This window comes from Coregonus clupeaformis, unplaced genomic scaffold (assembly GCF_020615455.1).
Source record: "Coregonus clupeaformis isolate EN_2021a unplaced genomic scaffold, ASM2061545v1 scaf2004, whole genome shotgun sequence".
Classification (NCBI taxonomy): domain Eukaryota; kingdom Metazoa; phylum Chordata; class Actinopteri; order Salmoniformes; family Salmonidae; genus Coregonus; species Coregonus clupeaformis.
The window spans coordinates 82,501-97,156 of record NW_025535458.1 but is presented as its reverse complement, the minus strand read 5'-3'; the positions used below and the strand labels follow the sequence as shown (position 1 = coordinate 97,156).

The 14,656-nt window shown below is 47.8% G+C and overlaps 1 protein-coding gene across 5 annotated transcripts in view; it reads left to right on the top strand.

The window, feature by feature from the left end:
* Positions 1-2,017: 2,017 nt before the first annotated feature.
* The window catches only part of LOC121584340 (protein RUFY3), a gene marked incomplete at its 5' end in the record, with an annotated part of 26,198 nt that continues 13,559 nt past the window's right edge, over positions 2,018-14,656 (top strand). For all 5 annotated transcript variants that reach the window (XR_006659936.1, XR_006659935.1, XM_045219039.1 and 2 more), the window contains 4 exon segments: positions 2,018-2,153; positions 2,484-2,576; positions 10,670-10,795; positions 11,419-11,586. Coding sequence is in view for 3 of the 5 variants with exons in the window: in XM_045219039.1 (XP_045074974.1) it covers positions 2,018-2,153; positions 2,484-2,576; positions 10,670-10,795; positions 11,419-11,586 (523 nt within the window).

Here is a 14,656-nt window from a genome sequence, read left to right as displayed (position 1 = left end):
AACACTAGCCCTCCACCTAATAACACTAGCCCTGCCCACACTTAATAACACTAGCCCTCACCTCTACTAATTAATAACACTAGCCAAAACTCCACCTTAATAACACTCAGCCCTCCACCTTAATAACACTAGCCCCTCACCTTAATAACACTAGCCCTGTAATAACACTAGCCTCCACCTAATAACACTAGCCCCACACAAACACACCTTAATAATACTAGCCCCTCACCTTAATAACACTAGCCCTCCACCACAACATTAATAACACTAGCCCTCCACCTCCTGATAACAAGCCCTCCACCTTAATAACACTAGTTACCTTAATAACACTAGCCCAATAACACCATAATCCTCCACCTTAAAACACTAGCACTTAATAACACTGGCCCTCCACCTTAAGTAACACTCAGCCCCTCACCTTAATAACACTAGCCCTTAATAACACTAGCCTCCACCTTAATAACACTCATGCCCCTCACCTTAATAATACTAGCCCCTCACCTTAATAACACACAGCCCTCCACCTTAATAACACTAGCCCCTCCACCCTTAATAACACTAGCCCTCCACCTAATAACACTTTTAGCCTCCACCTTAATAACACTAGCCTCCACCTTACATAACACTAGCCCCTCACCTAATAACACTAGCCCTCACCTTAAAACACTCAGCCCTCACCAACAACACTAGCTCACCTTAATAACACTCAGTCTTCTCACCTGTATCAACACTGGCCCTCCACCTAATAATAACACTAGCCCTCCACCTTAATAACACTAGCTGCTCCACCTTAATAACACTGCCCTCCACCTTAACTAAAAACACTAGCCCCTTAATAACACTAGCCCCTCCACCTTAATAACACTAGTCCCTCCACCTTAATAACACTAGCCCCTCCACCTTAATAACTTTACTAGCCCCTTAATAACACTAGCCCTCCACCTTAATAACACTAGCCCCTCCTTTAATAACATAAGCCCCTTAATAACACTAGCCCCTCACCTTAATAACACTAGCCTCCCACCTTAATAACACTAGCCCTCCACCTTAATAACACTAGCCCTCCACCTTAATAACACTAGCCTCTCACCTTAATAACACTAGCCCTCCACCTTAATAACACTAGCCCTCCACCTTAATAACACTAGCCCCTCACCTTAATAACACTAGCCTCTCACCTTAATAACACTAGCCTCTCACCTTAATAACACTAGCCCTCCACCTTACATAACACTAGCCCTCCAAATAACACTAGTCTCACCTTAATAACACTAGCCCCTCCACCTTAATAACACTAGTTCTTAATAACACTAGCCCTACACCTTAATAACACTAGCCTCTCACCTTAATAACACTAGCCCCTCCACCTTAATAACACTAAGCTCCCCCTCCACTTAATAACCCACTAGCCCTCCCACCTTAATAACACTAGCCCTCCACCTTAATAACACTCAGCCCCTTAACACTAGCCCCTCCACCATAATAACACTAGTCCCTCCACCTTAATAACACTAGCCCCCCACCTTAATAACACTAGCCCCTTAATAACACTTTGAAGCCCTCCACCTTAATAACACTAGTCCCTCCCACCTTAATAACACTAGCCCTCCACCTTAATAACACTAGCCCTTAATAACACTAGCCCTCCACCTTAATAACACTCCCTCACCTTAATAACACAAGCCCTTAATAACACTTAGCCCCTCACCTTAATAACTACTAGCCCTTAACAAACTAGCCCTCCACCTTAACAACACTAGCCCTCCACCTTAGGGATGGCAGGTAGCTAGTGGTTAAGAGCGTTGTGCCATTAACCGAAAGGTCGCTGGTTCTAATCCCATTAGGTGAAAAATCTGTCGATGTGCCCTTGAGCAAGGCACTTAACCCTAATTGCTCCTGTAAGTCGCTCTGGATAAGAGCGTCTGCTAAATGACCAATTATTTATTTATTTATTTATTTATTATTATTTTAATAACACTAGCCCTCCACCTTAATAACACTTCTCTCCCCCCCCCAGGGATGGCCAGATAACAGCCATCCTGGACCAGAAGAACTATGTTGAGGAGCTGAACAGACACCTGAGTGCTTCAGTCAACAACCTGCAGGCCAAAGTAGACGCTATGGAGAAGTCCAACACCAAGCTCACTGAAGAGGTGGGGGGCTGATTATGTTATTTTACCACAGTTTGATTTAACATGCGTTCTACAACTGGGTTGTGTTTTCTAGAAGTTAATAGAACATGTTCTGGATTGGTGTGTGTTGTCTGTAATGTTTTAATGTCAAGTGAAGTGCGTTTCTTCCAAGCTCTAAACCCAACAATGCATTAATCAATAGCTTAGGTTGTCTGAAAGTACATCTGATATTTCTCCACTGGTGTGGAACATATTACAGGTTTCTCTTGCAAATTAGATTTTTATCTCAATGAGACAAACCAGTGTAAATAAAGGTTGATTACACTCTGCCCTGGTGTGTTGTCTGTCTAGCTTGCAGTCGCCAACAACAGGATCATCACCCTGCAAGAGGATGTAGAACGAGTCAAGGAGGAGAGCTCCTACCAGATAGAGTCAAGTCGCAAGGTAAAACAGACTAACACTGTTCATCTGAAGTAATGATGATGTGCTACTTCTTTATAAAGCTTCATTACTGTGATATGTAGGGTGTAATAAGACGATGGCTCTGAGGCCGTGTCTAGACTTGACAGTTAATGCAGAGTTCTGATCATGGAGTTCTGATCATGGAGTTCTGATCATGGAGTTCTGATCATGGAGTTCTGATCATGGAGTTCTGATCATGGAGTTCCAAACACATCATACGTCTACACCTACGTCCACATTTTGTCCAGATTTCCATTTCAGTCCCTTTCTGCAGACAAAATCTGAACACGTTAGTTAACACAAGTTAACGGCAGTAGCGAACTACAGCAGCTAGCCAGCGAACTACTGCAGCTAGCCAGCGAACTACAGCAGCTAGCCAGCTAACTACAGCAGCTAGCCAGCGAACTACAGCAGCTAGCCAGCGAACTACTGCAGCTAGCCAGCGAACTACAGCAGCTAGCCAGCTAACTACTGCAGCTAGCCAGCGAACTACAGCAGCTAGCCAGCGAACTACAGCAGCTAGCCAGCGAACTACAGCAGCTAGCCAGCTAACTACAGCAGCTAGCCAGCGAACTACAGCAGCTAGCCAGCTAACTACAGCAGCTAGCCAGCGAACTACAGCAGCTAGCCAGCCTACAGCAGCTAGCCAGCTAACTACAGCAGCTAGCCAGCAACACAGCAGCTAGCCAGCTAACTACAGCAGCTAGCCAGCGAACTACAGCAGCTAGCCAGCTAACTACAGCATCTAGCCAGCTAACTACAGCAGCTATAATAATAATATGCCATTTAGCAGACGCTTTTATCCAAAGCGACTTACAGTCATGCGTGCATACATTTTTTTTTGTGTATGGGGTGGTCCCGGGGATCGAACCCACTACCTTGGCGTTACAAGCGCCGTGCTCTACCAGCTGAGCTACAGAGGACCACAACTAGCAGCTAGCCAGCGAACTACAGCAGCTAGCCAGCGAACTACAGCAGCTAGCCAGCGAACTACAGCAGCTAGCCAGCTAACTACAGCAGCTAGCCAGCGAACTACAGCAGCTAGCCAGCGAACTACAGCAGCTAGCCAGCGAACTACAGCAGCTAGCCAGCGAACTACAGCAGCTAGCCAGCGAACTACAGCAGCAGCCAGCGAACACAGCAGCTAGCCAGCAACTACAGCAGCTAGCCAGCAACACAGCAAGCTAGCCAGCAACTACAGCAGCTAGCCAGCTAACACACAGCTAGCCAGCGAACTAGAGCTAGCCAGCGATCACAGCAGCTAGCCAGCAACTACAGCAGCTAGCCAGCGAACTACAGCAGCTAGCCAGCGAACTACAGCAGCCAGCCAGCGAAACAGCAGCTAGCCAGCTAGAAACCACAGCAGCTAGCCAGCGAACTACAGCAGCTAGCCAGCGAACTACAGCCAGTAGCCAGCGAACTATAGCAGCTAGCCAGCGAACTACAGCAGCTAGCCAGCAACACAGCAGCTAGCCAGCGAACTACAGCAGCTACGCTCAGCTACCAGTAACTACAGCAGCTAGCCAGCGAACTACAGCAGCTAGCCAGCGACCACAGGCTAGCCAGCGAACTACAGCAGCTAGCCAGCGAACTACAGCAGCTAGCCAGCGAACTACAGCAGCACCAGCGAACTACAGCAGCTAGCCAGCGAACTACAGCAGCTAGCCAGCGAACCACAGCAGCTAGCCAGCGAACTACAGCAGCTATGCCAGCAACTACAGCAGACTAGCCAGCGAACACAGCAGCTCAGCAACTACAGCAGCTAGCCAGCGAACACAGCAGCTAGCCAGCGAACTACAGCAGCTAGCCAGCGAACTACAGCAGCTAGCCACGAACTACAGCAGTAGCCAGCGAACTACAGCATCTAGCCAGCGAACTACAGCAGCTAGCCAGCGAACTACAGCAGCTAGCCAGCGAACTACAGCAGCTAGGGAACTACAGCAGCTAGCCAGCGCAACCACAGCAGCTAGCCAGCGAACTACAGCAGCTAGCCAGCGAACTACAGCAGCTAGCCAGCGAACTACAGCAGCTAGCCAGCGAACTACAGCAGCTAGCCAGCGAACTACAGCTGGTGCACGATATCTAAGGAAGTCTCGAGGTTTTGCTCGCCTGAGGTAGAGTATCTCATGATAAGCTGTAGGCCACACTATCTACCAAGAGAGTTTTCATCTAAACTCAGCAAAAAAAGAAACGTCCCTTTTTCAGGACCCTGTCTTTCAAAGATAATTCGTAAAAATCCAAATAACTTCACAGATCTTCATTGTAAAGGGTTTAAACACTGTTTCCCATGCTTGTTCAATGAACCATAAACAATTAATGAACATGCACCTGTGGAACGGTCGTTAAGACACTAACAGCTTACAGACGGAAGGCAATTAAGGTCACAGTTATGAAAACGTAGGACACTAAAGAGGCCTTTCTACGGACTCTGAAAAACACCAAAAGAAAGATGCCCACGGTCCCTGCTCATCTGCGTGAACGTGCCTTAGGCATGCTGCAAGGAGGCATGAGGGACTGCAGATGTGGCCAGGGAAATAAATTGCAATGTCCGTACTGCGAGACACCTAAGACAGCGCTACAGGGAGACAGGACGGACAGCTGATTGCCCGCGCAGTGGCAGACCACGTGTAACAACACCTGCACAGGATCGGTACATCCGAACATCACACTTGCGGACAGGTACAGGATAGCAACAACAACTGCCCGAGTTACACCAGGAACGCACAATCCCTCCATCAGTGCTCAGACTGTCCGCAATAGGCTGAGAGAGGCTGGACTGAGGGCTTGTAGGCCTGTTGTAAGGCAGGTCCTCTTGATAAAGAAGGAGAGTCTCACTATCGCCACTAATGACAAACACTGCGGGTCACTAGTTTATATAGTGTCAAAGGACACACACAGGTGTCTGTAATCAGCTTCTACCCCCAAGCCATAAGAACATCTAATCAAATGGCTACCCAGACTATTTGCATTGCCTATCCCCCCCCCACCCCTCTTTTACGCTGCTGCTACTCTGTTTATTATCTATGCATAGTCACTTTAACTATACCTACATGTACATATTACCTCAATTACCTCGACTAACCTGTGCCCCCGCACATTGACTCTGTACCGGTACCCCCTGTATATAGCCTCCCTACTGTTATTTCCCATTGACTCTGTACCGGTACCCCCTGTATATAGCCTCCCTACTGTTATTTCCCATTGACTCTGTACCGGTACCCCCTGTATATAGCCTCTGTACCGGTACCCTCGTATATAGCCTCCCTACTGTTATTTCCCATTGACTCTGTACCGGTACTGTATATAGCCTCCCACTGTTATTTCCCATTGACTCTGTACCGTACCCCTGTATATAGCCTCCCTGTTGTTACACATTGACTCTGTCCGGTATCCCCTGTATATAGCCTCCCTACTGTTATTTCCCATTGACTCTGTACCGGTACCCCCTGTATATAGCCTCCCTACTGTTATTACACATTGACTCTGTACCGGTACCCTGTATATAGCCTCTGTACCGGCCCCTGTATATAGCCTCCTACTGTTATTTCACATTGACTCTGTACCGTACCCCTGTATATAGCCTCCCTACTGTTATTTCCCATTGACTCTGTACCGGTACCCCCTGTATATAGCCTCCCTACTGTTATTTCCCATTGACTCTGTACAGTACCCCTGTATATAGCCTCCCTACTGTTATTACACATTGACTCTGTACCTGGTACCCCTGATATAGCCTCTGTACCGGTACCCCCTGTATATAGCCTCTGTACCGTACCCCCTGTATATAGCCTCTGTACCGGTACCCCCTGTATATAGCCTCGTACCGTACCCACTGTATATAGCCTCCCTACTGTTATTAACATTGACTCTGTACCAGCACCCCTATATAGCCTCTGTACCGTACCCCCTGTATATAGCCTCTGTACCGGTACTCCCTGCATATAGCCTCTGTACCGGTACCCCCTGTATATAGCCTCTGTACCGGTAACCCCTGTATATAGCCTCCGTACCGGTACCCCCTGTATATAGCCCTGTACCAGTACCCCTGTATATAGCCTCTGTACCGGTACCCCCTGTATATAGTACCTCTGTACCGGTACCACCTGTATATAGCCTCTGTACCGTACCCCTGTAAATTTCCCCTGTATATAGCCTCTGTACCGGTACCACCTGTATATAGCCTCTGTACGGTACCCCCTGTATATAGCCTCTGTACCGGTACCCCCTGTATATAGCCTCTGTACCGGTACCCTGTATATAGCCTCTGTACCGGTACCCTGTATATAGCCTCTGTACCGGTACCCCTGTATATAGCCTCTGTACCGTTACCCCCTGTATATAGCCTCTGTACCGGTACCCCCTGTATATAGACTATGTACCGGTACCCCCTGTATATAGCCTCTGTACCGGTACCCCTGTATATAGCCTCTGTACCGGTACCCCTGTATATAGCCTCCCTACTGTTATTACACATTGACTCTGTACCGGCCCCTGTATATAGCCTCTGTACCGGTACCTGTATATAGCCTCTGTACCGGTACCCCTGTATATAGACTCTGTACCGGTACCCCTGTATATAGCCTCTGTACCGGTACCCCTGTATATAGCCTCTGTACCGTACCCCTGTATATAGCCTCTGTACCGTACCCCTGTATATAGCCTCTGTACCGGTACCCTGTATATAGCCTCTGTCCGCAATTTCCTGTATATAGCCTCTGTACCGTACCCTGTATATAGCCTCTGTACCGGGTACCCCCTGTATATAGACTCTGTACCGTACCCCCTGTATATAGCCTTGTACCGGTACCCCCTGTATATAGCCTCTGTACGTACCCCTGTATATAGCCTCCCTACTGTTATTTCACATTGACTGACCGCTACTCCCTGTATAGAGCTTCTGTACCGTACCCCCTGTATATAGCCTCTGTACCGTACCCCTGTATATAGCCTCCCTACTGTTATTTCACATTGACTCTATACCGGCACCCTGTATATAGCTCTGTACCGGACCCTGTATATAGCCTCTGTACCGGCACTTCCCCCTGTATATAGACTCTGTACCGGGTACCCCCTGTATATAGCCTCTGTACCGCAAATCCTGTATATAGCCTCTGTACCGTCCCCCTGTATATAGCCTCTGTACGCAATTCTGTATATAGCCTCTGTACCGGTACCCCCTGTATATAGCCTCCCTACTGTTATTACACATTGACTCTGTACCGTACCCCCTGTATATAGCCTCTGTACCGTACCCCTGTATATAGCCTCTGTACCGGTACCCCTGTATATAGCCTCCTACTGTTATTTCACATTGACTCTGTACCGGTACCCCTTGTATATGATAGACTCTGTACCGGTACCCCCTGTATATAGACTCTGTCCGGTACCCCCTGTATATAGCCTCTGTACTGCACCCCTGTATATAGCCTCTGTACTGGTACCCTGTATATACCCGGTACCCCTGTATATACCCGGTACCCCTGTATATAACCCGTACTCCCTGTAGCGGTACCCCTGTATATACCCGTACCCCCTGTATATACCCGCACCCCCTGTATATACCCGGTACCCCCTGTATATACCCGGTACCCCCTGTATATAGCCGGTACCCCCTGTATATAGCCTCCCTACTGTTATTTTACTGCAGCTCTTTAATTATTTTTTACTTTTATTTCTTCTTTTATTTAAAGTAATGTTTTTTTGTTTGTTGTTGTTGGTAAAATTGCATTGTTGGTTAAGGGCTTGTCAGTAAGCATTTCACTGTAAGGTCTACACCTGTTGTATTCGGAGCATGTGACAAATACAATTTGATTTGATATACAACATCTGTAGCTAGTAGTTCTGGGTGCTATATACCGTATTTTATGATGTACTTGTATTGATGCCATCGACCGGTTTGGGGTTTTACTTTACCTTCTATAACGGTATTTTAATGTTTTGTTTGTGAAATGTGATACGCTGTGTCCATTTTTATAGTTTGATTCATTTACATTACATTTTACATTTATGTCATTTATTCGCTACTTGAGTCCTCTCTCTCCACACAGACCTAGCAACGCTAAAGGGATTGCAAAGGGGTTAGCAGAACTCTAGCCAAAGAAAAGTACATATACACTGCTCAAAAGAATAAAGGGAACATTTAAAAAACACAATGTAACTCCAAGTCAATCACACTTCTGTGAAATCAAACTGTCCACTTAGGAAGCAACACTGATTGACAATAAATGTCACATGCTGTTGTGCAAATGGAATAGACAACAGGTGGAAATTATAGGCAATTAGCAAGACACCCCCCAATAAAGGACTGGTTTTGCAGGTGGTGACCACAGACCACTTCTCAGTTCCTATGCTTCCTGGCTGATGTTTTGGTCACTTTTGAATGCTGGTGGTGCTTTCACTCTAGTGGTAGCATGAGACGGAGTCTACAACCCACACAAGTGGCTCAGGTAGTGCAGCTCATCCAGGATGGCACATCAATGCGAGCTGTGGCAAGAAGGTTTGCTGTGTCTGTCAGCGTAGTGTCCAGAGCATGGAGGCGCTACCAGGAGACAGGCCAGTACATCAGGAGACGTGGAGGAGGCCGTGAGGAGGGCAACAACCCAGCAGCAGGACTGCTACCTCCGCCTTTGTGCAAGGAGGAGCAGGAGGAGCACTGCCAGAGCCCTGCAAAATGACCTCCAGCAGGCCACAAATGTGCATGTGTCTGCTCAAACGGTCAGAAACAGACTCCATGAGGGTGGTATGAGGCCCGACGTCCACAGGTGGGGGGTTGTGCTTAGCAGCCCAACACGTGCAGGACGTTTGGCATTTGCCAGAGAACACCAATATTGGCAAATTTGCTACTGGCGCCCTGTGCTCTTCACAGATGAAAGCAGTTCACACTGAGCACGTGACAGACGTGACAGAGTCTGGAGACGCCGTGGAGAACGCCTGCTGCCTGCAACATCCTTCAGCATGACCGGTTTGGCGGTGGGTCAGTCATAGTGTGGGGTGGCATTTTCTTTGGGGGGCCGCACAGCCTTCCATGGCTCGCCAGAGGATGCCTGACTGCCATTAGGTACCGAGATGAGATCCTCAGACCCCTTGTGAGACCATATGCTGGTGCATTTGGCCCTGGGTTCCTCCTAATGCAAGACAATGCTGGACCTCATGTGGCTGGAGTGTGTCAGCAGTTCCTGCAAGAGGAAGGCATTGATGCTATGGACTGGCCCGCCCGTTCCCCAGACCTGAATCCAATTGGGCACATCTGGGCCATCATGTCTCGCTCCATCCACCAACGCCACGTTGCACCACAGAATGCTTTAGTCCAGGTCTGGGAGGAGATCCCTCAGGAGACCATCCGCCACCTCATCAGGAGCATGCCCAGGCGTTGTAGGGAGGTCAAACAGGCACGTGGAAGCCACACACACTACTGAGCCTCATTTTGACTTGTTTTAAGGACATTACATCAAAGTTGGATCAGCCTGTAGTGTGGTTTTCCACTTTAATTTTGAGGGTGACTCCAAATCCAGACCTCCATGGGTTGATAAATTTGATTTCCATTGATAATTTCTGTGTGATTTTGTTGTCAGCACATTCAACTAGGTAAAGAAAAAAGTATTTAATAAGATTATTTCATTCATTCAGATCTAGGATGTTATTTTAGTGTTCCCTTTATTTTTTTGAGCAGTGTATATTAGCTAGCTGACTAGCATTTGAGGCAAGCAAACACGTTCCTCACACGCTAGGAACGTATTTCATCCAACGTCATAATGAAAAGGTGCCTCTCGCTCCCAAAACACAAGTTTTCTGGAGACTTGAGGGCGGAGTGCTGATGATGTCACCCACTGAATGTGTATTCGGTAGCCTGATTTGCATCCATACCGAGGAGAAATCCACACACAATGCGACCATGACCACGTCCTGAACAGTCAGACCACAAGGCGACCATGACCACGTCCTGAACACAGTCAGACCACAAGGCGACCATGACCACGTCTAGACCCGTCTTTTCAATGTGATCTTCGTATTCTGATAGCAGAAATCACATGTGGATGTCAAGTGTAGGGTGTAATAATGATGACGTCCCCCCCCAGGAGTCGTGGGCAGGGAACGGCTCGGCAGGTCCCCCCCAGGCGCCGTGGGCAGGGAACGGCTCGGCAGATGGACAGGTGTTGGGGAAGGCACGCAAACAGCTCAAGGAGGAAACTCAGCTACGATTGGTCAGTTTCTCTCTCCCTTGATCTCTGAATAATATCATATTCCCTCCATCCTGGATTAACCCCTCCCTCTATTAACCCCTCCCTCCCTCATCTCTCCATCCCTCCCTCCTCCCTCCCTCCCCTCCCTCCCTCCTCCCTCCCTCCCCCCTCCATCCTGTATTAACCCATCCATCCATCCTGTATTAACCCATCCATCCATCCATCCTGTATTAACCCATCCATCCATCCATCCTGTATTAACCCATCCATCCATCCATCCTGTATTAACCCATCCATCCATCCATCCTGTATTAACCCATCCATCCATCCATCCTGTATTAACCCATCCATCCATCCATCCTGTATTAACCCATCCATCCATCCTGTATTAACCCATCCATCCTGTATTAACCCATCCATCCTGTATTAACCCATCCATCCATCCTGTATTAACCCATCCATCCTGTATTAACCCATCCATCCTGTATTAACCCATCCATCCTGTATTAACCCATCCATCCATCCTGTATTAACCCATCCATCCTGTATTAACCCATCCATCCATCCTGTATTAACCCATCCATCCTGTATTAACCCATCCATCCTGTATTAACCCATCCCTGTTTCTCTCTCTCCCCCTCCAGGATGTAGAGAAGGAGTTGGAGGTTCAGATTGGTATGAAGCAGGAGATGGAGCTGTCTATGAAGATGTTAGAGAAGGATATGTGTGAGAAACAGGATGCTCTGGTGGAGCTACGACAACAGCTGGAAGACCTCAAGGCCCTTAACCAGCAGCTAGCACACAAGTCGCAGGTAGATACTGACCCTGGAACTGTCCCTGTATATAGCTACTGACCCTGTATATAGCTACTGACCCTGGAACTGACCCTGTATATAGCTACTGACCCTGGAACTGTCCCTGTATATAGCTACTGACCCTGGAACTGACCCTGTATATAGCTACTGACCCTGGAACTGTCCCTGTATATAGCTACTGACCCTGGAACTGACCCTGTATATAGCTACTGACCCTGGAACTGACCCTGTATATATCTACTGACCCTGTATATAGCTACTGACCCTGTATATAGCTACTGACCCTGGAACTGACCCCTGTATATAGCACTGACCCTGGAACACCCCTTATATAGCTACTGACCCTGGAACTGACCCTGTATATAGCTACTGACCCTGAACTGACCCTGTATATAGCTACTGACCCTGGAACTGACCCTGTATATAGCTACTGACCCTGAACTGACCCCCATATAGCTACTGACCCTGTATATAGCTACTGACCCTGTAACTGACCCTGTATATAGCTACTGACCCTGTATATAGCTACTGACCCTGGAACTGACCCTGTATATAGCTACTGACCCTGGAAGACTGACCCTGTATATAGCTACTGACCCTGGAACTGACCCTGTATATAGCTACTGACCCTGGAACTGACCCTGTATATAGCTACTGACCCTGGAACTGACCCTGCATATAGCTACTGACCCTGGAACTGACCCTGTATATAGCTACTGACCCTGGAACTGACCCTGTATATAGCTACTGACCCTGGAACTGTCCCTGTATATAGCTACTGACCCTGGAACTGACCCTGTATATAGCTACTGACCCTGGAACTGTCCCTGTATATAGCTACTGACCCTGGAACTGACCCTGTATATAGCTCTGACCCTGGAACTACTTGTCCCTGTATATAGCTACTGACCCTGGAACTGTCCCTGTATATAGCTACTGACCCTGGAACTGACCCTGTATATAGCTACTGACCCTGGAACTGACCCTGTATATAGCTACTGACCCTGGAACTGACCCTGTATATAGCTACTGACCCTGGAACTGACCCTGTATATAGCTACTGACCCTGGAACTGACCCTGTATATAGCTACTGACCCTGGAACTGACCCTGTATATATCTACTGACCCTGGAACTGTCCCTGTATGTAGCTACTGACCCTGGAACTGTCCCTGTATATAGCTACTGACCCTGGAACTGTATATAGCTACTGACCCTGGAACTGACCCTGTATATAGCTACTGACCCTGGAACTGACCCTGTATATAGCTACTGACCCTGGAACTGTCCCTGTATATAGCTACTGTCCCTGTATATAGCTACTGACCCTGGAACTGACCCTGGATATAGCTACTGACCCTGGAACTGTCCCTGTATATAGCTACTGACCCTGGAACTGTCCCTGTATATAGCTACTGACCCTGGAACTGACCCTGTATATAGCTACTGTCCCACCCTGGAACTGTCCCTGTATATAGCTACTGACCCTGGAACTGACCCTGTATATAGCTACTGACCCTGGAACTGACCCTGTATATAGCTACTGACCCTGGAACTGACCCTGTATATAGCTACTGACCCTGTAATGCTACTGACCCTGTATATAGCTACTGACCCTGGAACTGTCCCTGTATATAGCTACTGACCCTGGAACTGACCCTGTATATAGATACTGTCCCTGTATATAGCTACTGTCCCTGTATATAGCTACTGACCCTGGAACTGACCCTGTATATAGCTACTGACCCTGGAACTGACCCTGTATATAGCTACTGACCCTGGAACTGACCCTGTATATAGCTACTGACCCTGGAACTGTCCCTGTATATAGCTACTGACCCTGGAACTGTCCCTGTATATAGCTACTGACCCTGGAACTGACCCTGTATATATAGCTACTGACCCTGTATATAGCTACTGACCCTGGAACTGTCCCTGTATATAGCTACTGACCCTGGAACTGTATATAGCTACTGACCCTGGAACTGACCCTGTATATAGCTACTGACCCTGGAACTGTCCCTGTATATAGCTACTGACCCTGGAACTGACCCTGTATATAGCTACTGACCCTGTATATAGCTACTGACCCTGGAACTGTCCCTGTATATATCTACTGACCCTGTATATAGCTACTGACCCTGTATATAGCTACTGACCCTGGAACTGTCCCTGTATATATCTACTGACCCTGTATATAGCTACTGACCCTGTATATAGCTACTGACCCTGTATATAGCTACTGACCCTGGAACTGTATATAGCTACTAACCCTGGAACTGTCCCTGTATATAGCTACTGACCCTGTATATAGCTACTGACCCTGGAACTGTCCCTGTATATTGCTACTGACCCTGGAACTGTCCTGTATATAGCTACTGACCCTGGAACTGTCCCCTGTATATAGCTACTGACCCTGGAACTGACCCTGTATATAGCTACTGACCCTGGAACTGACCCTGTATATAGCTACTGACCCTGTATATAGCTACTGACCCTGGAACTGACCCTGTATATAGCTACTGACCCTGGAACTGACCCTGTATATAGCTACTGACCCTGGAACTGACCCTGTATATAGCTACTGACCATGGAACTGACCCTGTATATAGCTACTGACCCTGGAACTGTCCCTGTATATAGCTACTGACCCTGGAACTGACCCGTGTCCCTGTATATAGCTACTGACCCTGTATATAGCTACTGACCCTGGCCTATATAGCTACTGACCCTGGAATTGTCCCTGTATATAGCTACTGACCCTGGAACTGACCCTGTATATAGCTACTGACCCTGTATATAGCTACGACCCTGGAACTGACCCTGTATATAGCTACTGACCCTGGAACTGACCCTGTATATAGCTACTGACCCTGGAACTGACCCTGTATATAGCTACTGTCCCTGTATATAGCTACTGACCCTGGAACTGACCCTGTATATAGCTACTGACCCTGGAACTGACCCTGTATATAGCTACTGACCCTGGAACTGTCCCTGTATATAGCTACTGACCCTGGAACTGACCCTGTATATAGCTACTGACCCTGGAACTGACCCTGTATATA